At 46.7% G+C, this 25,162-nt stretch overlaps 2 protein-coding genes across 4 annotated transcripts; one reads left to right on the forward strand and one right to left on the reverse strand.

Annotated features, from left to right (window-relative positions):
• Nucleotides 1-1,099: 1,099 nt before the first annotated feature.
• Nucleotides 1,100-6,977, forward strand: LOC123428388. 3 transcript variants are annotated; one of them, XM_045112585.1, is made up of 9 exons: nt 1,100-1,478; nt 1,820-2,266; nt 2,764-2,863; nt 3,390-3,452; nt 3,593-3,710; nt 4,720-4,811; nt 5,405-5,466; nt 6,069-6,165; nt 6,290-6,977. In XM_045112585.1, the coding sequence occupies exons 2-9, from the start codon at nt 1,896-1,898 to the stop codon at nt 6,344-6,346; spliced, it is 960 nt and encodes a 319-aa protein (XP_044968520.1). In that variant the 5' UTR covers nt 1,100-1,478; nt 1,820-1,895; the 3' UTR covers nt 6,347-6,977. The 3 variants fall into 3 exon arrangements, with proteins under 3 accessions (XP_044968520.1, XP_044968518.1, XP_044968519.1); XM_045112583.1 differs by having other exon boundaries at nt 1,101-1,478; nt 3,584-3,710; XM_045112584.1 differs by having other exon boundaries at nt 1,102-1,478; nt 3,584-3,710; nt 4,723-4,811.
• An 827-nt stretch (nt 6,978-7,804) lies between these two features.
• On the reverse strand, nt 7,805-10,589 carry LOC123428390 (uncharacterized protein At2g24330-like). Its single transcript, XM_045112586.1, has 5 exons — nt 10,146-10,589; nt 9,590-9,734; nt 9,111-9,220; nt 8,574-8,967; nt 7,805-8,486 (listed from the first exon to the last, which is right to left on the reverse strand). The coding sequence occupies exons 1-5, from the start codon at nt 10,404-10,406 to the stop codon at nt 8,110-8,112; spliced, it is 1,287 nt and encodes a 428-aa protein (XP_044968521.1). The 5' UTR covers nt 10,407-10,589; the 3' UTR covers nt 7,805-8,109.
• Nucleotides 10,590-25,162: the final 14,573 nt, after the last annotated feature.

The following is a 25,162-nucleotide window of genomic DNA, read 5'->3' on the forward strand; positions in this document are numbered from 1 at the left end:
GGAGCGGAAAAGCATTATGGAGATTAAATGTTTAGGCCTAATGCATCCTTGTTCACATATATGATATATGGTATTGATTCATGATGTTTGAACCGAGTTGCTCGACGATAGAATGAAACAGAAAATCATGGGTCTTTTAAGGGTGGGGATGCTCCAACGTGTTTAGCCTCGCCAAGAGCCGGACCAGTCTAAAAAAAACTATGATATGGTTCATATGTCTGGTTTTTGTCTCGTGAAATATTGTTTTGTACGCCACCGGCCCATAAGGTTTTGTGGATAAAGTTGTTCAGCCAACACTTTGCAAAACCGCCATTCCTAGAATTAAGGTGTGTATTGGCTGGATTGTGCTTCACTTTTTATATTGGCATTGCAAAAGATTCTGGTCCAAAGCTGGGTCGGTTTTCTCTGCGTGTTGTAAATGCTACCACGACAATAGCCTCGACGTGCCATCGTATTTTTCACTATCCAGAATGTTTGAACCAAACTGCTCGCCGTCAAAATGAAGTAAAAAACTAATGTTTGTACCCTTCCATTCATGGGCAAAGAAAATCATTCTAAAAACGGAACGATTTGTCCAACTAGTTGACGACGTCTCGACCGCCCACGCCCACGCCCACAATTGCAACAGAAAAGCCACGAATTTCACAGGACGGAAAAGATATCCCCTCCAAACCGGCACCGGGCCCGGTGGAAAAACCCGTCCCTGACCCCACCTGTAATCGACCCGGCACGAGCGAGCGAGCGTCCCCCTAGCATAGCATTACACACGCGCGTCACCTCCATCCAACAGTGTCCCGCGTACAGTGCTCGTTGGTGGGCGATTCCGCGAGAGAAAGGTGATCCCAACGACGAGATTCTCTCTCCCCCTCGCCGGGGCCCGCGCGCTGAGGCGGCCCATCCGGCCCGGTTCCATTGCGTCCCCGCCGTCCGATCCGCTTCCCCGCCGCATCCCCCGCCGTCCGCGCCCCCGACGGCCGGGATCCTCGCATCTCCCTCGCCGAAGCGTTTCGCAGGGCGACACTTTGCCCGCGAAGCCGAGGGGCAGGACGGTCATCGCGCGGGGGCGGGCATGGGCGTGATAGGCTCGGGGTGGTAGAATAGACTAGGGCGCTAGGCCCTCTGTTTCTGTTTAAGAAGAAGAACCGAGGGCGGCTCGGAAGTAGTACTACGCACGAGAGCAGGCAGGAGGGAGGAGAAAAAAACCAGCAGCAGCAGAGAGCCCCACGGGATTCGCTCGCTCGCTCGCCTGGATCGAACCGAAGCCACCGGAGGGTTGATCTGATCTGAGGAGCGGCGCGTGCGAGCCTCGGGGTCGATCGCGGCGGCACGCGGGTTGGTGAGGGCGGTGCTGGGGTTCGAATTGGGCAGCTGCGGTGTGGATTTGGGGCGGAGGTCGGTGCGCCGCGGTGCGGGGTTTGTGGAGGGCCTCGCGCCATTGCATCGGGAGGCCGTGGACGCCGCCGCGACGCCGGAGGCAGGTGAGTCGCCGGGGTCCGTTGAATCTGTTGGCCGTGGGATTCGGGCGATTTCGGCGTGGTTTGTTGCTGGCTGGTTGGTTGGGCGGTCGGTTGCTGTTGTTGCGGTGCGGGTCGTTGGGCTGGCCGGGTCGTGCCGCGCTAGTGGGGGGTGGGGGTGGGGGCCTCGCGCGCGCCTCCGTGGGCTTCCGCTGGAGATCCTATCTCCTCGCCGGGGGCTCGGGAATGCGAGCGAGGCCTCGATTTCCGCGCGGGGGGCGGACGAGCGAAATCTCTGACCGGATTGCTCGTTTTGTTCCATCAATTTCATGGCGATTGATCTCATCCGGCTCTGTTTCGTGCAGGTCGGTCCGAATTGGGCGGCTGGAGCGCGTTCATGGTCGCCTAGATCGGGGATTCCAGCTGGCGCCCCCCGCAGCGATGGCCGCTGATTCCAGCATGGGGTTCCACCAGGGGATCGCCGCCGCCTCGGTGTACAACCACCACCACAACATGCTCTCCTTCCAGTCGTCCAGCAGCGATGTGACCATGGGCGGCGGAGGCCCCGGGATGGGGCTCATGAGCATGAGCGGGCCGAGCAGCACCGCCGGCATGTTCCTCTCTCCCAACAGCAGCAGCAACAACAACAACAACGGTGTGTTCGGCAACTCGCCGGTGCTTGGCCCGTCGAGGAGCTCGTCGGGGGGCGCATCCCGTGGCGGCACCACCGCGGCAAAGTATAAGTTCGTCACCGGCGAGCCTTCGGAGTGGAGTGACCGCGAGCTGAATATACTGAACGAAGGGCTCACGAGGTAAAATTCGCTGCCCTTCCTCTTGCTGAATTACTGTTCATATCGTTGAATTACTGTTGCCGGTACTGCCGAGTCTCCCGTGTTGCGTTTTGCTGATGGAGTTTGCCAGTTTGGTTATGCGGCAAGCTTCTTTTCCACCCCATGTGATGTGCTTATGTTAATGGAGCATCAGTCACCAAGTCTAAAGGCAGGATTTGTGCAACTGAACCTTTTTACCTTTTCAGTTTCTAGCGCTACCCAGCGCATCTGCTATAGCGTCGCTTTCGTCGTTATTTGGTATTACTGTGGAACTGCACCTCGTTTCTTCCAACCATAAGCATGCCTTAACAGCCGCACTTGAGTGCTCTATGATTGTGCCGATGAGCTCATCAGATTCTAACCGATGAATTTATGTCAAATGAATCCTAGAAAGAAAGAGAACCATGTCTAATGTCACCATCTGGCTTGAGAAGCCATTTCCTTTGATGTTCTAATTGTTTCTTTGCTGGTAATGGCAGATATGCTCGCGAACCTAATATCATGAGGTACATCAAGATAGCGGCTATGCTGCCCAACAGAACCATCAGGGATGTTGCATTGCGATGCTGGTGGGCTGCAGTAAGTTTCTTCGAAATATCTGAAGTATCTCTTCTCTTCTACAGTATGTCTTAAGAGAAGGGTTTAAGCCTTTTTCGTAGTTTATTTCCGTTTTCCCGAATCCTTACCCAAGCCAATGTCCTGATATTCTGTACCTGTAAATACGACCCCTAACAATAGGTAACTTGAAGGATATGTCACAGTTAGCGTGGATGAAGTTTATATGTGTGTATTTTATATAGTGGAACAGTCCCTCCCTCTGCTTTTGGATCCATAATGTACACAGCTGATTAATTAAGGCGTAGTGTTCATTGTGATACCCCTAGAAATAGTATTGTGATGATTGGCATATTTGGACTGTTCCTTTTCAACTGCATGCCCTGGTTTCTTTCTGATGTACTCCCTCTGTCCCATAATATAAGAGCGTTTTTGTTACTTACACTAGTGTAAAAAACGCTCTTATATTATGGGACGGAGGGAGTATATCAGTATAACAGCACATGCACACAAACCACTATGTTCTGCTGACGTGCGTTTGTTGTTACAGGGTAAAGATAGAAGGAAGAAACCAGAAGGTTTTTTTACAGGGAAAAAGATGAGAGATATGAAGGTACTTTTCTGTTTATGGTTCTCAATCATTTACATCACTATCTCCTGGTTGGTGCAGCTTTTGTCTTGTGGTGTTCTTTTATTGCTTTTCCTAGTGCCAATCATGTACTTTCTGATAAAGTCTTTTGACAGCCAATGCAGGACAAAATGTTTGCATCTGCCCCAATGGCTAATTTTCACATGGCGCCTACCAACAACTTGACCCCTTTCTCAATATCGGTTCAAAATCCAAACCAGCAATGTCAAGTTCCCAAAGAAGGTTACCATATCTCTAACCTCTATCTGTTCGCTTGCTCTTCTGTATTTCTCAGTACCATCCTCACTTCGTCTGATAACTTAAAAGTTTGAATCACACTGGTCCAGAATTATCAAGCAATATCATAAGATTTTGAATGGTGCCAACTGTTAAAAACCACTGTGTATCTCTGTAATTTTCCGTGCTACATGGTTCAAACATCTACTTTGTGGAGTTGAAACTATTTTTGTCAATGGTTCATGATTCTCTTCGGATAATCTTGTTATGGTCTGAATGGAAATTGATGATCTCCTAAAATTTAGAACAATTATTTGCTTAAGTTCTTGATGTTTTGCTTGTTACCTTTGTAGTTAGTACAAGCATCATCTGGAAGCAACCTTGCAATGCCTTCACTTGGTGCGTCTCTATATTTAGACTGCGTCTCCTAGATCCTAATATAGAACTGAAACAAAGAAGCAACAAGCCAGTAGCAATGTTTTTGAGCTAAACATTTTTAACAAGCCAACGACAATTTCACTATATTGCACACTCCTGCTTGCATTATCAACAAAAGTCTACAGCCAAAAATTTAATTTGCAACCTTGAACTCTAAAACTATTGAATTAGGCCACTTTTCACTTAGGTGGTTTCTCAAATGGTTGATGGTGACGTGAACACCACATGTCCTCCAGATCAGTGCCATGGGAAAACAAACACGACAACAAAGCAATCTAACAATTTGCACCACTTGGAGATATGTAAACTAGACTTTATTCTACATTATTTTTTGCTATTGCGTTTTACTTCATTGTGATTCAGTCCAGCCCTTGGAGACATCTTTTAAAATGTCTTCTCATTTAATTTGTTGCGTGCAACTATTTTGATCCTTCTTCATCTGACGGAGCTCATTTATATTCATTCTAAAGAAGTTGTATAGTAGTAACATTGAATGGTCTTCTTGTGAAAATGCACCATCAATCTTAGATGTTATCCTTATTTCTTCTAAAAATGCTCCTTCTGTTCCGTTCTGAAGCAGATCCTGTTGTGGACAGTGCAACCCAGCAGCTCCTGGAGGAAAATAATCAATTGCTTAACCAGATTGCTGCAAATATTGAAACATTCAAGGTCTGTTTCTTCATGTACCTCCCATTTTCTGGTCTTAAACTTCATTTTATAGTACCCCAAGTGTCTGTGAGGGAGCACATAGTGCCCACCTGTTGGTTGTACATTTTACACAACGAAGTTATCATGGCTATTTGTGTTCACAACTAGTCCTTCCACCAAAATTGAACATGATTGTGTTGCTTATATGGTAGTTAGTGTACTACCAATAGGATCTTCAGAAAACCGAATCACAATATTTGTATATGCATATCTGGCACATGTATGCCTGATACAGTGGTGCCGCATAATATACTTAAATTGCATGCATCAACAATATATGCTATAGAAGTGCCTTTTGTTTTTGGGTGCACGTATGTACTCTGTAGGAGCCGAGTTTCAGGTTGGGATGGGTGTACTGCATCAAAACATCCATAATATAGGACATCATGTGAAAAATGTCATCTGCCACTAAGTACTAATACGGGCTAGCATTTAATGTATGTTGGAACTTGTTGCTCTCATTGCCAGCCTTCACATTCTAAAAGAACGTGATGAGCGTGACAGAGGCACATTATGTTACTTATCTCATGACTGAAGTTATGATTTATTTGCAGACGGGGGAGAACATGGGTCTCTTTCTTCGGACAAATAGCAACATCAAGACAATTTTAAGCAGGTAAATCTCTGTAATATATGCCATTTGCCATACATTGCTCATAGGCCTTTCACCATTATCATTTGCAACATATTCTTAGGGAAGGACAAATTTCACTTCCTATCATCTGCTTCTCTTCTACATGTTCAATGCCATATCATCTTCTATAAATCTGAATGTATCATACCAATCGCTGAGTGGCCAAAGGACCTGCTGTGGCATCGTGAATAAGCAGGGGTAGCCATTGGAATCTTAAGTTTATTAAACAAATCCGTTGCTGTACTCCCTCCGTTCACTATTATAAGATGTTTTGGGTATTTCAGTATGGACTACATACAGATTAAAATGAGTGAACAAACACACTAAAATGTGTATATGTACATCTGATTCAGGAAAGAGTTACAAAAATTACTATTGGCAATAATAGTGAACGGAGGGAGTAGCTTTTACTGATCTATAATGATCTCATATAATGTTCTAGAGCAGGACGTGATCATTTCAAATATGGGAGTTTACAAAAATTACATATTAACTTATAAATCATTGTTAATGTGCCAAAGCCGAGTAACTTGCTTATGCTTATTCATGATCTGCTTAACATTTATTTCGTATTATTGTTGCAGAATGAGCGAGACACCTGGCATCATGGGTCAGATGCCTCCTCTGCCAGAATTTGCACATGAAGACAAGCTTAATTCACTTCTTCAAGTTGACAGAATGGTAAGAACACACAGCGTAGCAATCATTGTCGAGGTCCACCATATGCACAACACTCTTTCTTGTGCTCTGGTGTTAAAAATATTTATGCAACTAAGCAATTGACGTTGTTTTTTTTGTCTTGAAGGTCCAATCTTATAGTGCAGCACACACCTCACATATGAAGGAAGAGCCTCGAAGCTAATGCGTGGCATGCACCGAAATTGGAAAGTCCAGATAGATGGCTTGAGCTTCTTTCCCTTGGTTTCATAGGGGTGCTGCTAGGAATCCCTACAGGCTGTTATACTGACGGAGCGCCAGGAATAGTTGACGTACATCCTTGAGATCATTCCCTACCCTTCCAGCTGAATTTCGGGAAAGCGTGTTTGGAAGGAACGGATTCTGCAGTTTTGCAGCGTATGCGTGCGGGCATCCGGTTGCTGCTCTTCCTCCAGCAACCACACCACCACCAGATACTTGATTCAGGACTACAGCGAAGTGACTGTAAATATTGGATGGCCGAGGCATTCCGTGTTTTGTTTTCCTTCCCCAATTGGCCGTGAATACATTTTTCGAAAGGGCTACCGCCCATTTGCATTTCTTACTTCCTCCAGTTTGTACCCTGTACAGTAATGAGCCTTTGCCCTGATACATGCTGTGCCGTGTTGGTAAAAGCAGCGAGCGGCGTTCCATTTCAAGGGGGTATCCTAGTTTTGCATAAATGCTCTCTAGTTTAGGCCTTTAGCTATTTGGGTCATTGCCTGTTTTCTTCAACAGCTAAAAAGGATAGGATGAGAAAAAGAAATGTAGGAGTGACACTCCTGAATTCTGAACTATTGGCAAGAGTTACACCATTTTCTATTCTAGTACTACCTCTGTAAACGAATGTAAGACGTTTTAGGTCACTATTTTAGTGACCTATCAAATGTCTTATATTTCTTTGCTGAGGGAGTAATCCTTAAGTATCATCTTTTATTCCATGGCAGTGGCCCTATGCAATGCGGTACTATCTTCGGGTGGTCGACAAAATGTGAAGAAACCTTGCATCTTACTCCCTTCGTCCCGTGAAGAGTATATGTTTGGCTTTAAAATTTCTTCACAAAAGAATGTATTTTTATCTTTCAATGAACTTTAAATTGAAAAAAATGTTTCATTCTCATCACACGGTAATCAAAACCAATAACATTCTATACATAGTTTTCTAAATTTCTACATGTAGTTAGTTCATTGAGGGTTGGATAATTAAAGAGTAGAGAGATGGTGGCTTGTACCTTTCCAATACATTTTTTTACCTCATTTCATATTTTGTCTTAAAATGTCTATGTACATTTTCACCGGACGCAGGGAGTACTCCAGATGTATATCCTCGGCGTACGCCCATGGATGTCTGAAGCAAATGGCGTCTTCTTCCAGATTTCTTTTCTTCTAAGCTATGCTTGTCCTAGGGTGTGTGTTTCTGCTCCAGGGTCGGATGATTGGGTGTGTGTTTCTGCTCCAGGGTCGGATGATTGGGTGTGTGTTTCTGCTCCAGGGTCGATGATTGTTTTCCCAGAGCTACTGCTATTCTCACATCTCACCGAAACTAGTCGAATCCACATTATGCAGAAATTCAAAAATTGACATTATCAGACCTACTATTGGGAACATTGATTCACCAGCAGCATATCCCAACCCCAGCATATACATATTGCCTGACTGATATAATATTACAAAAGGCGTAGAATTCAACTTCCCAAAAGAGAAAGAAAGCTATACAATGGAGAGATGCCGGCAAAGGGGCATATGCATCACCCTAGCAGCACCAAGTGGAACAATCCATTCCAAGCACAACACACCAATAATCCACATCTATACGCTAGGTGGTGGTAGGCACAAGAATCTGTGTCGAAAGCTCTGGTACGCCATCTTACGATGCAACTAGCACGGAAACAAGAACTGGGGAACATATTTCTTTCAGAAGAAGAAAGTTCAGCTGGCGGGCTGATCGCTGCTTCCCCTCTCCCCGGTATAATTGTCTGGTGGAGCTTCGACAGTTGGTGGTATGTTATTTGCAGTAGCAGAACTCTCTGCTTGAGGCTTTTCAGCGACTGTTAGGTTACTCGCAGCAGGACTTTCTGCAGGCAGTTCTTCAACGGTCGGCAAGCTCCTCCCAACAGGACTGCTGACACCTGAGTCCGCAAGGCTGGCGCCGGCTTGGACGCTGTTACTATAGGAACGATCGGTAGGAGTCTCCTTGCCAGAGTTAGGCACCATTTCACCGTCCTCGTGTTGCCGCGATCCGTTGAGAGCATTGCAGTGAGGACAGTAGTATGTAACGAATGCAAAGTCTTCTTTCCTTGCAAGACCTGAAAGATTGAAACGTGGTTTAGTAGAGAGAACATGACCAGCATTATGATCTACAGACAGAAAAAAAAAGTTTCTAAGTTCCCTACCATTATGCATATGGCAGTTGCCACATATTAGCGCAAAGCACTGTGTTGGATCCTCCCCTACAAGCAGAGCGGCCACTCGTGCGAGCCATCCCCCATCATTGCCAGCATGGCCTCTAAAGTGCTCGACAGTCCGATTTGCAGTGGGGCTTTCGTTACCGTCATATATACTCGAGCCGTCTGATGGGTCAGAGGCATGGGCCGGTCCAGAGCCATGACCTGAGTGGGCTGGTTTTCTTTGCCTCAGACCAGAAGTCTGTCCCTGCTGATCATTAGTTTTGCTTCCATCCATGTTCGACTCATCTCCCAAAAAGACTCTCAATCCCGAATCTGCACCCAGCTTAGATGCCAAAACACTTGCTGCAGCCGCCTTTGCAGCAGGATCAAGATCATATCTCTGTATCACGAATTTGAAGAGTCAGTGTAAGTGTTTCCTGGAAAGAAAAAAGAAAGCAACATAACACAGGTTTCTTTCATGCAGTAACTATACTAACCAATACAACTCTGGATATGTAATGGTGAAAGTATAAAGTAATCCACCTGTATAAGTTGTTGGGTAGTGTAGTAATTTGTTCTCTCCTTCAACTCGTCAATCTTGGCCTGCCTTTCAGCACGAAGCTTTTCAAGAGTATGTTGGTCTCTATTGTCAACTGCAAGACAGAGTAATGTCCATCACATTTTAAGCACGAAGGCTAACGGTATGAGCTAAATAAACAATTAGGTAACTGGCCATGGTAATTGGACGCCTTTTCAGACTTAAGCTGTTTTACAAACCAATTTATTAAGAGGCAATTACGTCTGTGCAACGAGACTGTCGCCATGGCTGGTTGCCACAATGAAAAACTAAAGGGAAACATATCAGTCGTATTAGTATTGCATATAACATTAATGCCTTCTTTGTTATTCCATCAACATGAAAAATTAACAGTTAGCGCTAGAACCTAATGGTACATTGACATTTGTGAAAAACAACAAAAGTCGCACACGAGAAATGGTGATGCAGAGGCGAGTGCACTTACGTATTTTCGTAATGCTTGTGATGGCTGAGTAGATGAGAGCAGCCAAAGCAGGAACCAAGAACATGGGCAGCACCCGGGCTGCCCTCATCTGCCAGGGGATGTCCGGCGATCTGGTAGTCATAATCGCATATCCAACAGCCGCAATCTGTTGAAATAATAATAACCTTGTCATGGACATAATTGGTCTAATTAACAGCACCAACGAATTGTTAAGTGGAGCTAATTGCTGCCCCTTGATAGAACGGATGGCTTATGAACCGCATCAGTCGCAATAAGGCAAAAACTGGGCGACAGCACAGGGCAATCCCCTCCCACGGCGTGCTACCACCTTCCTAACGGAACGATCTGTCGCCGATCGAGCGCGCTATCAAAATTCGAACGCAAGGCATACGGAGCATCGCGCAGATTGATTCCGTCCATCCCTCTGCACGGGACGGCGTTTCGCCCACCGAACACGCGGTCGATTCGGTCGGTGCCAGCCAACTAGGACCGTTCGCTGAAACCGACCCACGATGGTGCGCTGGAATCGAAGGGGAAATCGCAGGAGGCGGGGTACCTCGAGCGCGGATGCGAGGGCGAGGACGTTGTGGGCGGAGCTGCGGGATGCGCGGGCGCGGCGGTGGACGCGGGAGCGGAGGGCGTCCTCCTCCTTGGAGAGCGCCTGCAGCAGCTTCTCGACGTCCTCGCGGCGGCCGAAGATGCCCTTCCAGACCCGCGAGACGAGGCCGCGCTGCCTCCGCTTCTGCGTGGACGGCGTCTCCGGGGCCGCCGGCGACAGCGGCGACGCGTAGGCCGCCGCCGAGTCCGCGTCCGCCATGCCGACGCCGATCGGACGGGACGGGACGGATCGGCGGGGAGAGGCGACGGCGCTGCCTGGCTGGCTGCCGCGGATCCCGTGCGCGATGTTCCCCCTCGCCTCTTTTATTTTCTCTGCCCGGAAGGGAGGGAGGATTGCAGTCGGAGCGAAGGTGCGGGAGGAAGGAAGGAAGGAAAGGGAAAAGTATTTGCGATTGGTTCGTGCGCGCTTTTGGGGAAGGGAGGGCGTGGTGGCGGGGTCGCCGTCGCCACGGCGCGTACGCGTGACTTCTCTCGTCGTGTTGGCACAATCTGCAAACTGCTGGATCGTTTCACATTTTTTTGAGCTTCTTTATCGTTAGTTTAGAAAGAAGAGATTGTGTACATCGATAATTTGATTAATCGTGGAACATATATATATATATAAGGGATGCGACCGGTGTCTTGTCTTCCAATAAACAAGTAAATATAAGAGGGAGAGAGATACTACAAATACGACATACATACGTACAAACATGTTCAACCCCTCCAGTCGAAGCGTTGCCAGTGACGCAAAGACTGGGCCGAAAACTCTCGAAGGACGAGGTAGGGAGTCCCTTCGTCATCACATCGGCACATGCAAAACTCGAACAGGACCAAGTGCGACGTGCTCCCGAACGAAGTGGATGTTGAGTTCAATATGCTTCGTCTGACGATGATGAACAGGGTTGACAGAGAGGTACACCACAGAGACTTGTCACAGTAGACAATCGTGGCCTTGGGAACCTCACATAGCAACTCCTGGAACAACTGTCGGAGCCAGGAACACTTGGCGACGGCGTTAGCCACAACTCGGTACTCGGCCTCAGCGCTCGATCGTGAAACCGTGGGCTGTCGTTTAGACGACCACGAGATCAGAAAGGGGCCGAGGTAGACACAGTAGCCAGAGGTGGAGCGTCTGGTGTCAGGACACCCATCCCAGTCGGCATCAGAGTGGGCGACGAGGCTGGTGTTGGAGGATGCCGTCAGGGTGAGACCCATAGCCGTGGTTCCACGGATGTATCGGAGGATACGTTGCACCAGAGCCCAATGGGTGTCACGTGGGGCATGCATGTGAAGGCACACCTACTGAACAACATACTGAAGGTCCGGCCACGTCAGCGTGAGGTACTGGAGAGCACCGACGATGGAGCAGTAGAAAGGGGCGTTGGACGCAGGAGATCCCTCGACGACGGACACCTTCCAGACCCGCGGCGGCCGAAGATGCCCTTCTAGACCCACGAGACGAGGCCGCGCTGCCTCCGCTTCTGCCTGGACGGCGTCTCCGGGGCTGCCGACGACAGTGGCGACGCGTCGGCCGCCACCGAGTCCGCGTCCGCCATGCCGACGCCGATCGGACGGGATGGGATGGATCGGTGGGGAGAGGCGACGATGCTGGCACCATGCCAAAAGATGGCGCTCGCCAGCCGACCGACACACATGCCAACACACAAAAAGGATGGGATTTGAGTTCGACCACGCCATCGCGGCCCCCGTGGTCATGCCAACACACCTGCCGGCATCCAAAAAAGATGGCGCTCGCCGCCATAGATCACTCCTCGTCGAACTTGAGCATGTCGGCATGCATCTTCTCGAACCACGGCCTCTTCCTTGGTGACACGGTGTTGGGATCCACCTTCATGATCTCCATTCGGTCATCATGCTTGCGAGAGCCATTTCTTTGTGTTGGGAAACGTAGCATGGGAAACAAAACTTTTCCTACGCACACGAAATACATATCCATGGTGATGATCATCTACGAGAGGGGAGAGTGAATCTACATACCCTTGTAGATCGCTAAGCGGAAGCGTATATAATACGGTTGATGTAGTGGAACCTCTTTGCGATCCAAATCGCAGCCCGTCCCGCGATCTCATCACGATCCGTCCCGCGATCTCATCACGATCCTTCCTGATCTAGTGCCGAACGGACGACACTTCCACGTTTAGCACACGTACAACTCGATGACGATCTCCATCTTCTTGATCCAGCAAGAGGGGGCAGAGAGGTAGATGAGTTCTCCAGCACGGCGACGTGGTGGTGGTGGTGCTATCCCAGCAGGGCTTCGTCTAAGCACCGCTGAAACTAGAGGAGGACCGCTGAAACTAGAGGAGGAACAGATCTAGAGAGAGAGGGCAACATGTGGATGTTTTCTCTTGTGTCTAAAAGCCTCAAAACCCTTAGTATATATAGGAGGAGAGGAGGGAGAGGGTTGCGCCCTAGGGCAGCCCTTTCTTCCCTTGCGCAAGGAGGAGAGTAGGAGTCCTCCTCCAATCTTATTTGGAGTAGGATTCCTCCTTCCCATTTGGAAACTCTTTTCACCTTGTGTTTTTTCCTTCTCAAACCTTATGGGCCTTAGTGGGAACTTATTCCTGCCCACTAGGGGCTGGTTTATCTCTTCCTACAGCCCATGAGGCCCTTGGGGCGTGACACCCCTCCCGATGGTCCGCGACACCCCTTCCGGCACTCCCGGTACACTACCGATGAGCCCGACACTTTTCTGGTGACCAAAACGGGACTTTTTATATATCAATCTTTACCTCCGGACCATTCCGGAGCTCCTCGTCACGTCCGAGATCTCATCCGGGACTCCGAACAACCTTCGGTCACCAACACCTATAACTCAACTATACCGAAACGTCGCCGAACCTTAAGTGTGCAGACCTTGCGGGTTCAAGAACTATGCAGACATGACCTGAGACACTCTCCAGTCAATAACCAATAGCGGGACCTGGATGTCCATTTTGGCTTCCACATATTCTACGAAGATCTCTTATCGGTTGAACCTCTATGTCAAAGATTCAGTTAATCCCGTATGTTGTTCCCTTCATCCTTCGGTATGTTACTTGCCCGAGATTCGATCATCGATATCTCTCTACCTAGTTCAATCTCGTTACCGGCAAGTCTCTTTACTCGTTCCGTGATACAAGATCCCATGACTAACTCCTTAGTCACATTGCTTGCAAGGCTTATTGTGATGTTGTATTACCGAGTGGGCCCCGAGACACCTCTCTATCACACAGAGTGACAAATCCCAGTCTTGATCCATGCCAACCCAACAATCACCTTTGGAGATACCTGTAGAGCACCTTTATAGTCATCCAGTTACGTTGCGACGTTTGATAACCAACAAGGTATTCCTCCGGTGTCCGGGAGTTGCATGATCTCATGGTCGTAGGAACATATACATTGACATGCAGAAAACAGTAGCAATAAACTGACACGATCATATGATACGTTCATACTTTTGGGTCTTGTCCATCACATCATTCTCCTAATGATGTGATCCCGTTATCAAGTGACAACACTTGTCTATAGTTAGGAAACCTTGACCATCTTTGATCAACGAGCTAGTCAACTAGAGGCTTACTAGGGACAGTGTGTTGTCTATGTATCCACACATATATTTGAGTTTTCAATCAATACAATTCCAGCATGGATAATATACGATTATCATGAATAAAGAAATATAATAATAACGAATTTATTATTGCCTCTAGGGCATATTTCCAACACTTTGTACTTGGTCTTGGCGTTGGTGGCCTCGATCTCTAGCATCTTGGCTTGCTTCCGCCTCCATCTCAGGCATCCGTGCTTGCTTCTTCGCCTCCATGTCAAGCCTCCTCCTTCGGATCTCCAAGAAGGCGTTCATTTGCTCTTCTCTTTCTTGTCGGCGCTTCTCCTCCCTTGAGTCCTTCTTGGTGATCATGCCCTCCACGGTTGTGATCAAGGCGATCGATGCCGCATCCCGCTTGTCCTCCTTCTTGGAGTTGGTCTTCCCCCGCGGCCGAGCCTTCTCGCCGTCCCCAACCTCCTCCATGGCTTGCTTCCCACCAGCGACTTGAGGGCGGCATATTGTGCCTTGAACTTCTCCTCGTCTTTGATCACCCTAAAGCAATGGGAGAGGTTGAAGCATGTGGTATACAGTTTAGGTCTGTTGCACCGGCTGTGGGTTCTGATACGTTATGTGGATGTATCGGTGACGGCACCGGATTTAGGTATGAAGAGTAAAAGCAATCCACATTATCGAATTTTGTAGGTGTGAATGATGGCTTCAGATGGTTTGATGTATGTTCTTGTTAGATATATGTTGAATAATTAATATAAATGGTTGTATGCATCGATTGATGAAGAGGCCGGGGTTTGAACCTCCTTTTCCAAAAAAAAAAGCGCGGCAGCCAGCTTGACCGTTTCAAGCAAGGCCCGGCCTAGGCGCGGTGCATGCTGGCGAGTCCCGGCGGTCTTCCTTCCCGACGTGGATCACATGGCGGTCGTTGTCGTCGGGGTCTTCTTACCAAAATTAAAGTAACAACAGTTGTTTATCGATGTGGAGCATTGCCGGGGCATGTTGGGACTGACTGGGCATTCGGTATAGCAGAACCGACCGGTTCAGTTCTACAGGTTAATACAAATTTCAGTTTCTTAAAAAGAACATACCGATCGGTTCCTCCAAATTTAGGAAACCGAATTCTTTTAGAATTGAAAATTCGTCTGGAAGATCTGGACACCAGGGAAGGTATTTTTTTTCCTATGGGTGTTGCACCATGACTGGATGTGGTGCAACAACCGTCTGCAGCGGCGAGGGTGGGAAAACAGTTATTTCTGTCAGGTCTCGTGGGAAATCTGGACGGAAATCTGGACGACGATGGCCTCATGAGCTGGCTGCGCTGCGCTCTCCCCTGCTTCCTGAAACGCCTGCAAGTCCACGACCGAATCAATCACATCCATCATCAGCAGCGCGACTTCGACAGAGAAAAAGGGCATCAAAACAATGATGGCCCTGATTGCGTGGCACATTTGCAAGAGATAAACAACTGCACTTTCAGAAAGAAGATGCCGAGCAAACAGGATATCATCGAAACCTGCGGAAGAGACATGGAGCAATGAAGACTTGCCGGAGCAAACAACATTAAGGCCCTATTTAGGGAGGGTGTCAAAATGATGTATTCATAGGGAGGGTGTCAAAATGCCGGCATGCACTGCTGACCCTCCCAAAGACTATGATCGTTTTTCTGATCAACCTTTTTTTATGTAACCTCTCTCCTGCTAAGCCAATGAACGCGAGCAAGTCTGGATCTTTCAAAAAAATAAAAATGGTTCGGTCCTCGGTTACAACCGAACAAGATAGAAGAGTGTTTTTATCCTACCACGTTTCTTGTGACGGTAAGTTGCATCGAAGCGGATGGGTACTACTCCCTTCGTTTTTAAATATAAGTCTTTTTAAAAATTTCACTAGAGTAGTACATATGGATGTATATAGACACACTTTGAAGTGTAGATTCATTCATTTTACTTCGTATGTAGTCCCCTAACGAAATATCTAAAAAGACTTATATTTAAAAATGAAGGGAGTAGTAATAAGTATAACAATAACAATACTAAAGCTGGAAGCTTTCAATTTTTCTCCCTTTTTTGACTTTTTCCCTCACTTGACTTTTTATATACGTGGCAGCAGTGAAGAGTATGCATGTATGAACATTACCCTTCACCCATGAACAGTATTTTGCTTGCAGAACAGGCAGACGCTATTAACAGTAATTGCATCAAAAAAAAAACAGCATCGCTGACGAACAGTACTTTGGAAAACGCTTCTTTTTTGAAGTACCGAATATCAACATAGGGTTTCATATTTTTACTATATAGTTCGATCCGATATTATATACTCGTATTATGCGACAATTAATTTTAACTATGTGCATTTCTCTTAGTGATAATAAAGTGATCGTCCTTTCACTCAAATTTTACTTTGATGCCAATCTTATTTAGTTGTTTAAAAAGGCATGGCTCATTTCATTTTTTCTTAGGTTTGCCCTCATGGACTGTCACCCCACAATTTTATTTCCCTCCAAAGTTTTGAGTGAAACATAACTTTTGAAGAAGAGTAACCCAAATAAAACGTAACACTGTGCCCCAGTAAATAAAACACTATTTCACTCAAATTTTACTTTGATGCCAATCTTATTTAGTTGCTTAAAAAGGCATGGCTCATTTTATTTTTTATTAGGATCGTCCTTATGGACAGTCACCCCATTTTGTTGCTATTTAAAAAATATTCGAAATTTGAAAAAAAAGTTTCCCATTTTTGTACAAAATGTCAATGTTTTCACAAATTGTTCAATATTTAAAAAAATATAATTTCATTTAAAAAAATATCCAAATTCAAATAATATACTAGTTTTAGTGAATTGTTCACAATTCAAATAAATGTTCGTTAAAAGATAAACATTTCTAATTTTTTCTGACTTTTGAATACATGTTCTTGTTTTTTTTCACAAATTCAAATAAAATCATCTTTTTATGAAAATAGTTGGTGTTTTCAGAAATTTTTTGTGAATTTTAGAAGATTTTCCAGTTTCATATTTTGTTCGTGGTTCTCCAAAACGATAAGATTTACAAAAAAATCTTTGGGATTTAAATTAAAAAATGCTTCCTGTTTCCAAAGACATTCGAAACTTTGTACCTTAGAATCCATTGATTGAATGAAAAAGGAGATTAAATAATTCACAGGCCTTCTCTGGCATGCGATGACGTAATAAAACTCTTAAATGCATCCGATCAATTAACGGAAAAATAAAGGATTGATAACTTCACATGCAGTAAAACAAAATTTCTAAATGTTGCTTTTTGGTGTGTGCACAAGGTTTTTCTTATGCATATAACTCTCACTAACTTTAAATACATACTATACTAGCTTTAAATACATAGTATGTCCTCCGTAATACGCAAGAGATGCAGGGGGGACTGATGAAGAAGACGGAGATCGAGTCCGGGAAGGGGGATCTTTGGAGGAAGGAGCAGGAGAGGATGAGGAAGGTTCGGTCCGAACTCAAGAGGCTGTGCGAATCCTCCAAGAGCCCGGCCGGCGACGCAGAGGCTACTCTTAAGTCAGCAGGAGATGCTCCGGACGGAGGAGCACGCACTCCTCATGAAGATGAGGGAGTCCGGGATGGAGATTGCGACGGATTCCGGTTCCGATTCCGGCAGAGATTCGGGGGAGCACCAGTACGTCCCTCATAAATATGGAGCCCCAATCGGGAATCAGCAAGGGGACGGCGAGATCACGACGGCGGCATGGAGATTGGGCAGATGGCGACTGACGACTCGGTTGTTGCTCTTTGTAGCCACCTTGAGATGCTTAGGAGGGAGTTCTCGTTTCTGAGGAGAGAGGTCACGTCCAGGTCGTCCAGGGTGTTGTTGCCTGCTAGTGCTGGAAAGAAGAAGGCTTGTGATCAGGGGCAGATTTCCAACTTGTCCGCCGTCGTGGTCGAGGAGAAGATGCGCACGCAACAAGTCGAGGAGGTGAATTTGCCTTACCTAGGTTGCAAGACTGAGGAGGCAATGGATTTTCTGCTGCTCGAGACGCAGCAGCTACTCTTCCGCTTCAACTCTCTGAAAACATTCAGAATCCCCGTCTCACCGGACAATAAATTTAGTAGCATAATTTCTAACAGTCCGCACTTCTCTCATTTAATTTGCTGCTGCAGCAACGTTGAGTCCAATGCACTCCACGCCCTCCACGCCCGGAATCTTCCGGTTCCCTTCCGTAGTTGGCCCTGCCTTGCAAGTATACTCGATCAAACTCGTTGATCTCAATCCTAATCTGAGTTGGCCTCTTGATGTCTATGGCGTGGTCGCCGCACGGGACGATCTTGACCACAACCGCAACATTCTCTTCTGCCGTTCAGCGGAGAACTGCCAAAGAATTAAGCAAGAGGTATGTAATAATATGTCTCTCTCGTCGTCTAATGTTTTACTAGCCTGTTTGTACCAATCATATACAGTAATCAGTGCTCAAGAAAGCGCACTACAAAAACAAAGCAGAAGCTGCTGGTTGTAAATCTAAATACAAAACAATGTATTATAGCAGCATAGCTTATTAGGATCTGTTTGGGAACTCTTTCCTTCATATTCTGGCAAAATTATGGCCATGTGCTTTCTCTGTTAGGTTATGAATCTAGTCCCTCCGTCCCAAATTAAGTGACTCAAAAATGACTCTACTTTGTACTAAAATTAGTACAAAACTGAGTCATATTTGAGTCATTTATTTTGGGACGGAGGGAGTACTATTTGGGGGCTGCTACCAATCCACCGGTGGATATTTACTAAAAATCCATCACCTCCACAGCCGTTCGATCTCGCCCATAGCCGTCCGATCCGCTCCTGATTTAATTCCTGAAACGACGTTCGAGTTGCAGAAACAATCGCTTTGTTGCAAAAAATAAACTTTGGATCCATTAAATCCTGAAACAACGGTCGAGTTCCAGAAACAATTGCTTGTTTCAGGAAAAAAAATGTTCGTCTTTCTGCAAACATGGGTGCTGTTGCGGAAGAATTTTTTGCAACAAAGGTCATGTTTCAGGAATTTTTTGCAGCGGGCTGGGATGGGGCCGCGCTACGGCGGTGCGGGGCGACGGGCGGCGAGGCGTCTAGCCCCCTAGTTGCGGGAGCTCGCCGGCATGGCCGAGGGGCTACGGCGGAGCCGAGAGCGGGCTGGGACGCCACAGCACTCCGGCGGTGTGGGCGACGGCGGCTGGCCCTGGCCGCGTGAGGCGAGGCGGCTGCCCCCTGGCCGCGTGAGGCGAGGCGGCTGCCCCGTGGTCGCGGGAGCTCGCCGACGGGGCCGGGAGCAGGGCGGGGAAGGCCATGGCAATGGCGGCAGCTCCGGCGAGGCTGAGCGGCAACAAGCAGGCGGCGGGCGAGTTCGCCGGAGCCGAGGCAGGGGCGGCGACGGAGGGCACGCGAGGCCGCGGGCAGGCCGACGCCGGAGGCCGACGGCGGAGGGCGGCGAGCCGTAGCAGGCCGGCGGCGGCGAGGGTTGTCGGGCCGAGGCGGAGGCGGAGACATGGACTGGGTAGTTTTTCCGAAACAACGCTCCAGTTGCGGAAACAACGCTCCAGTTTCAGAAAAGTCAAGACGATTGCGATGGCGGGATCGAACGGACGAGCAGGTGGTGGATGGATCGCGCAGATCCGCCGGTTGAAGGATAGAGTTTTCCGTACTATTTGGGAACTCTTTCCTTCATATTCTGGCCAGATTATGGCCATGTGCTTTCTCTGTTAGGCTATGATCTGTTTGGGAACTCTTTCCTTCATATTCTGGCCAAATTATGGCCATGTGCTTTCTCTGTTAGGCTATGATCTGTTTGGGAACTCTTTCCTTCGTATTCTGGCCAGATTATGGCCATGTGATGTCTCTGCTAGGCTATGTCTAGTTAAACTGAACTGCATTTTAGTTGTTATTTTGCTTGATGTGTCACTGACATTGATGAAAATGATACTTGACAATGATGAAAATTATGCGTGCAGGACCCCTTTTTGCACTTGACTGGCCCGTCTCGTGCAATTGTGGCTGACGAGCCTGTTTTCTTTCAAATTGAACTAAAATTGAAATATGGAGCGCAGTTCAAAGATACAGCATTATTCACTGCCTACCAAAGGTACCGCTCCGCGATGCAGTATGGCACCGTGCGGATCTATACCCGCTGTTGTACAGCACAGATAAGTCTTGAGCGACTTGCTCCATCAATCCAGGCCACAATTCTTGGTGTTCGTGTGGTTAAAGGGGAGCCTTTTAACTATGGCTGCAAAGTTTCTTGCTTGTTTTTTCCTGTTGATGCAATGGAGGGATGCGCCGCGGAAGTTGTCTTGCTTGACTGCAGTGGTAAAAGGATGCATGTTGGGTCAGATGGGTATCTTCCTTTGTCAAGAAATGTTGTGTCAGTGGGATTGCAAGGCACACTCCGAGTCGTCATAGGAGGATACTCAAAGTCCGAACCCAGTATCTCTCGAATAAATCACGTTGACTTTCCCGTCCAGCAGTGTCAAACAAGTATGCTTGAGTGTTGTGTTGGTGGCTCCGAAGTGGAGATAGTTGTCGCTTGGTCTCGTCTTGTCATGGACAATCATGATCTTGTACTCAACGGCTATTGAAGGTGTGTGGACTGGCAGTGACTTAGTCTTTTACCTCGATTTGCTAGCTTAGCCTAGACTTGTTTATTAGAGTGTGCCATTTTTATGTTGCTTAATATTCATTTTTAGTGTGCAGGTTCTAGCGGGGTGATTTAATGGAGGAAAGGTATGCTATTAATTTGGTAAGTTGTATATATGGATGAAGCAACATAAGTCTGAACCAATAGCTAATTTGTTTCAACTTGTGGTCTCTGATTTTGCAAATAACATAAGTTTGAACCAGTAGCTAGTCTGAAACAGTAGCATGCTTAGCTAGCTAGTGTGAAACAGTAGCATGCTTACTGCTTAGCTAGTCTGAAACAGGAGCATGCTTAGTAGGATTACTCGAGTCCCATGCTGCATGCCGGTCTCAGTTTTAACCTTTGTTTCTCTCTGTTTCATCAATCTTCTACTAGAACCAGGAGAGCAGATGAGCTCGTAATCTCTTCCGTTGTCTCTCTGCAAGATTCTAACAGCCCAATGTATAAGCGGTCGTATCTGAGTTGTATTTGTCCGATTAATCTGATGCTGGCCCACTATGGCCTAGCATTTATTAAGCCTGTTGCCGTCACAGAGACTCGGGACAGATGGAAAACTAATGAGCCGGTCCATTTTCTTCCAATTCTGACCCTTCTACCGTGTGTTCCTTGCCGCCAACTGTTTGTTGTCTAGCCCTACAAAGAATGTTCGTTGTCTCATAACTCGGAACGGCACGGATTTGATCCTAAGCAATTTCTGTCTATAACACACATGATTGACACTGCCACGTACAAATAGGCCATGAAGTTTTAGATGCACATCAACCCTCATTCAGTCTAAAATACACGTACCAAATCAGTCCCGTTAAGCCATACAGAGAAAATACCAGCATCAAGTTATGTCTCCACACACGAATTAGGGGATCATTACAGCACAAATAACACAGCGTACGCTCGCATGCAAGTATTTTTTTACTCTAAAATGTTAGTTTCAGGATGCCATTGCTGGCAAATTTCGACAAACAACTCGGTTGCCCAGGTTGGAATTACGCGCCCAACAACTCAGCATACAAGATAACAAAGAACCCTTTGCAATGCACAACCAGATGGAATTCGATTCCTACTGTCCAATTTGGCATCAGTGCCGACTCATTTTTGTAAAACTCAAGCCCCGAACCCCTCAATTCAGCCGGCTTTTGTACAATTGTTTCTCCAGTGACCCTCTACACTTGCAGCGAGTAGGTTTGCTTGGTTGCTTCAGAATATCTCCCCAGGCAGGTAGGTAGTTTGCTTGTTTCTTTGTCATATTGTCTCATCTGCATATTGTGCAGAACCTTGTCCTCATTCTAAGCATTTCTTATGGGGCTTTCTCCCTACTTGCGGTTGGTCTCCCAATGTCTTCCCTTTTTGCGGGCGCCGATTGTCCAGCTAACCTGTTTCCAGGCATAAAAACTGAAAGGTTATCTCCACTAACTGCAGCTGCTGGTTTAACTTCAGTGCCGCGCTGTATTACTTCTCTATCCACCTGCACAATTGCTCCATTCTCTGCTAGACGATCTTCCAGTCCTGGTCCATCTCTTGTCTCAGCTTATGGTTGCATTTCCGCCATATTACAATTGAACTAGGCGATGAGACGATCCTAAGCATTACACACAAGGAAGCGCAGGTCTCGTTAGGACAATACACAGCTGAAAATTCAAACTCTTGGCAGTTTCCGAAACACCAAACGTGAAAATGCCGCTGGTACCTTAAGCACATGGCTGCAAAGCAAGCCCATGTGTGAAATTGACCACATTCACAATCGAACTCTTCTGTATTTCCAAGTATATTTACCTTGTATGATACCTTCCATCGACTACTGACGCGATATACAAAATGTGTGGCTTCTTACAGATTTGGAGGCAACATCGACAAGATCATCGCCGAGCTCCACCCCACCGCCGCTCACCTCACTCCACCCCCCACCCCCCCCCCCCTCCGGAGCTTGACTAGCTCTATTGTTTTATGTAGGGGTTCGTTGTGCTGTGCCTCTAGCAAGACTTGTTTATTTTTCCTTGTCGCAATTGCCTCTTGAACTTTGGATGGTGTTCTGTTGTCGGTGCACTTTGGATCTTGAACTTTGGATGCTGTTCTGTTATCGGTGCTGTTGCTTTATACTCTTGAACTTTGGATGCTGTTCTGTTGTCGACGCTCAGCCCCGGTATGTATTGAACGTACCTTTTGTGCTTCTCAACCTTTTCCATTTGATGGGCGCCACACTCATATAATATGTGCCCAAATTATTCAAACATATCCTATGTATATCTGCATCATGTTGTCTTGTTGAATGGACAGGTTTGCTGTCATTAATGGCCGCCTTTGCAAAATATGAAGCATAAGAATTATATGATGGAAAAGCGCACTACTCTTTTACTACTCCCTCCGTCCCATACTATAAGAGCGTTTTTAACATTAGCGAAAAAAGTAAAAAATGTTCTTATATTATGGGATGGAGGGAGTAGAACCAAATCAAAGTAGTGTACCAGTGAGCTATCTGAGATAAGCAGCAGCCACTTACAAGTCTTGTCCTCTTTTCCTCATATTTCTCTTCTGCCAAACTGAAGCTCATGTACTGGCCGAAGTCATAACTTGCTCCTGATTTAGGCACAAGCACACTCTTAGACGGTTCTCAGCAAATCCCCTAATTGCTTTTTCAAGAGCCAATTCCCTCTAACCCAATGCGAACCCTGCTTTTAAATGGGCCAATAGCTCGTGTGCGACGTCTTTTCTGGGTATTGGATGGAATGAGACGTTGTTCGACAGAATGGCTCGGCAGCGACACTTTTGAACGAGTAAATAGCTCCTGTGCGACATGGTCCTTAAGCTGAACTGATATCCTCATTAGCTGTTATGGGTTGGACCCACAACGTATCCACGTAAGCGCGGGACCCACCACTTGTCCAGTAAGCGCGGGACCTACCTCGTCGCGGCTAGAAGCGATTCCGTCCGTGCCCGTCCGTCCGCCGCCGCCTATTGCTTTCCCCTTTCCCCATTCTTCTTCTTCCTCGGGTCTCCGACGACCTAGTGCAGATGTCCACCTCCTGGGCCACGCAATCAAACTGGCGTCAGTATGGTCCAGTGATGCTCACAAGGTGCCCTAACTGCCCACGCCCAGAGCCTCTCAAACGGTTGGTGACTAAGACGGATAAGAATGGCAATCTTGGGCGGGAGTTTGTGAAATGCTTGAGCAAACCAATGGTGGCAAGGTTAGATCTCGGTTCTAAGCCCGTTCTTTCGCTGTTGTTTGCTTTGATTTCTCCATATTTTGTGGTTTAGGGTTCATTTTGTGGTTTGCAGATCCTGAAGAAATGCACACATTTCGAGTGGATTGATGAATATGTTCACAGGATTAAATCTGAGGGCTACATTGATTCTAGTGTGGCCGCAACCTGGGAGCTCAATTTGGACGGGGTGCCGCAGATGGAGAATTGGGGGAGCTCGGACAGAGGGGCGGGCAGAGTTGTGCCGATGGCGAGGTACTTGGAGTCTGAACTGACCGATGAACTGAAGAAGATAAAGAAAAATCAAAGGGAGATGATTGATTTGCAGAAGCAAGCAAATATCATGGCAGTGTTTTTTTATTGCTGTGTCATTGCTCTGTTTATGTTTTACTTGCTATTCATCGTCATTAGAGGGGGCATTTAGGTCTGTCCAGTGTAGATGATGTGATCTGTGCGCCATGACAAGTTCATGTATCTTAAATGAATCAGCAGTTTGGAACACAAATTATTCAGTTTTCATGTTGTGTTTCCTCTGTTTTTTGTTCTTCAGTTAACAGAGTACACACCCAAATTCAGTTTGAAGTAAAAAAAACAAAATTGGGCTGCCGAGTGCGAGACCAAACAAAGTTCAGTTTCAGTACAAAAAAATTATTCGTGGGCTGGCGAATAGATGTTGGGCCCAAAATAAAAACGACGGATTATAACCAGGCCCAAAGGTGTAATTTACAAAAGGTACTACTGATTTCAATAGGAATAACCAGGCCCAAAATTATTTGACTGGTCATGTATGATTTTCAATAGGAAATAAAAACGACGGATTATATACAACAATCCAAGTTCATTTATCTTAACAGGGTTAAACATCTAATCTGATTTGTATTATTTACAAACATGGCCTAAGCGGCCTGCAAGATACAAGTGTAAAATCTATAGAGCAAGTACTACACGGGGCAACTACACGTGAGGAACGTCAGGCACGTCTTCTGACTGCTCCTTTTCTAGGGCTTACTCGCTTGAGAACGCCTGTGATGCGTGGAACAGTGGCTGGAACAGGTTCTGGCTGCTTCTTTTCTGGCCCTTGCTCGCTGTTGTTTTCTGCAGAATCGCCTGTTCTGGCTGGAATGGGCCCGGCTGGAACAGGTTCTGGCTGCCAAACCGGAGCCCCTTGGTCGTTGCGGCTGCGCTCCATTGTCCCCCCTCCATTGCTGCCTTGCTGCTCCGGGCCCTGCTGCTCCTGGGTCAACCAAACGAGAGATTAGTTCCTGGTGAATGGTGACAAGATAAACACAGAACCATGAATGGTGAGAAGAAAGGATCAGCCCAATACCTGGTGTACCGCGTCACGGTCACTGATAAATATATAAACTGACAGATAGCCCCAGATAAACACATAGATGTGCACAACATAGATAAGATATAAACGGGCCCGATATAAACACGTGCATCACATAAACTGGCACAACAGTACGTAGGGCACAATAGTACGGGTGATTACAATAAACTTACAGATAAGATAGTGTTTAACATTACAGATACGATATATAAGAAAGATTAAACTACGATAAACCCGGCATG

Source organism: Hordeum vulgare, chromosome 2H (assembly GCF_904849725.1).
Source record: "Hordeum vulgare subsp. vulgare chromosome 2H, MorexV3_pseudomolecules_assembly, whole genome shotgun sequence".
NCBI classification, from domain to species: Eukaryota; Viridiplantae; Streptophyta; class Magnoliopsida; order Poales; family Poaceae; genus Hordeum; species Hordeum vulgare.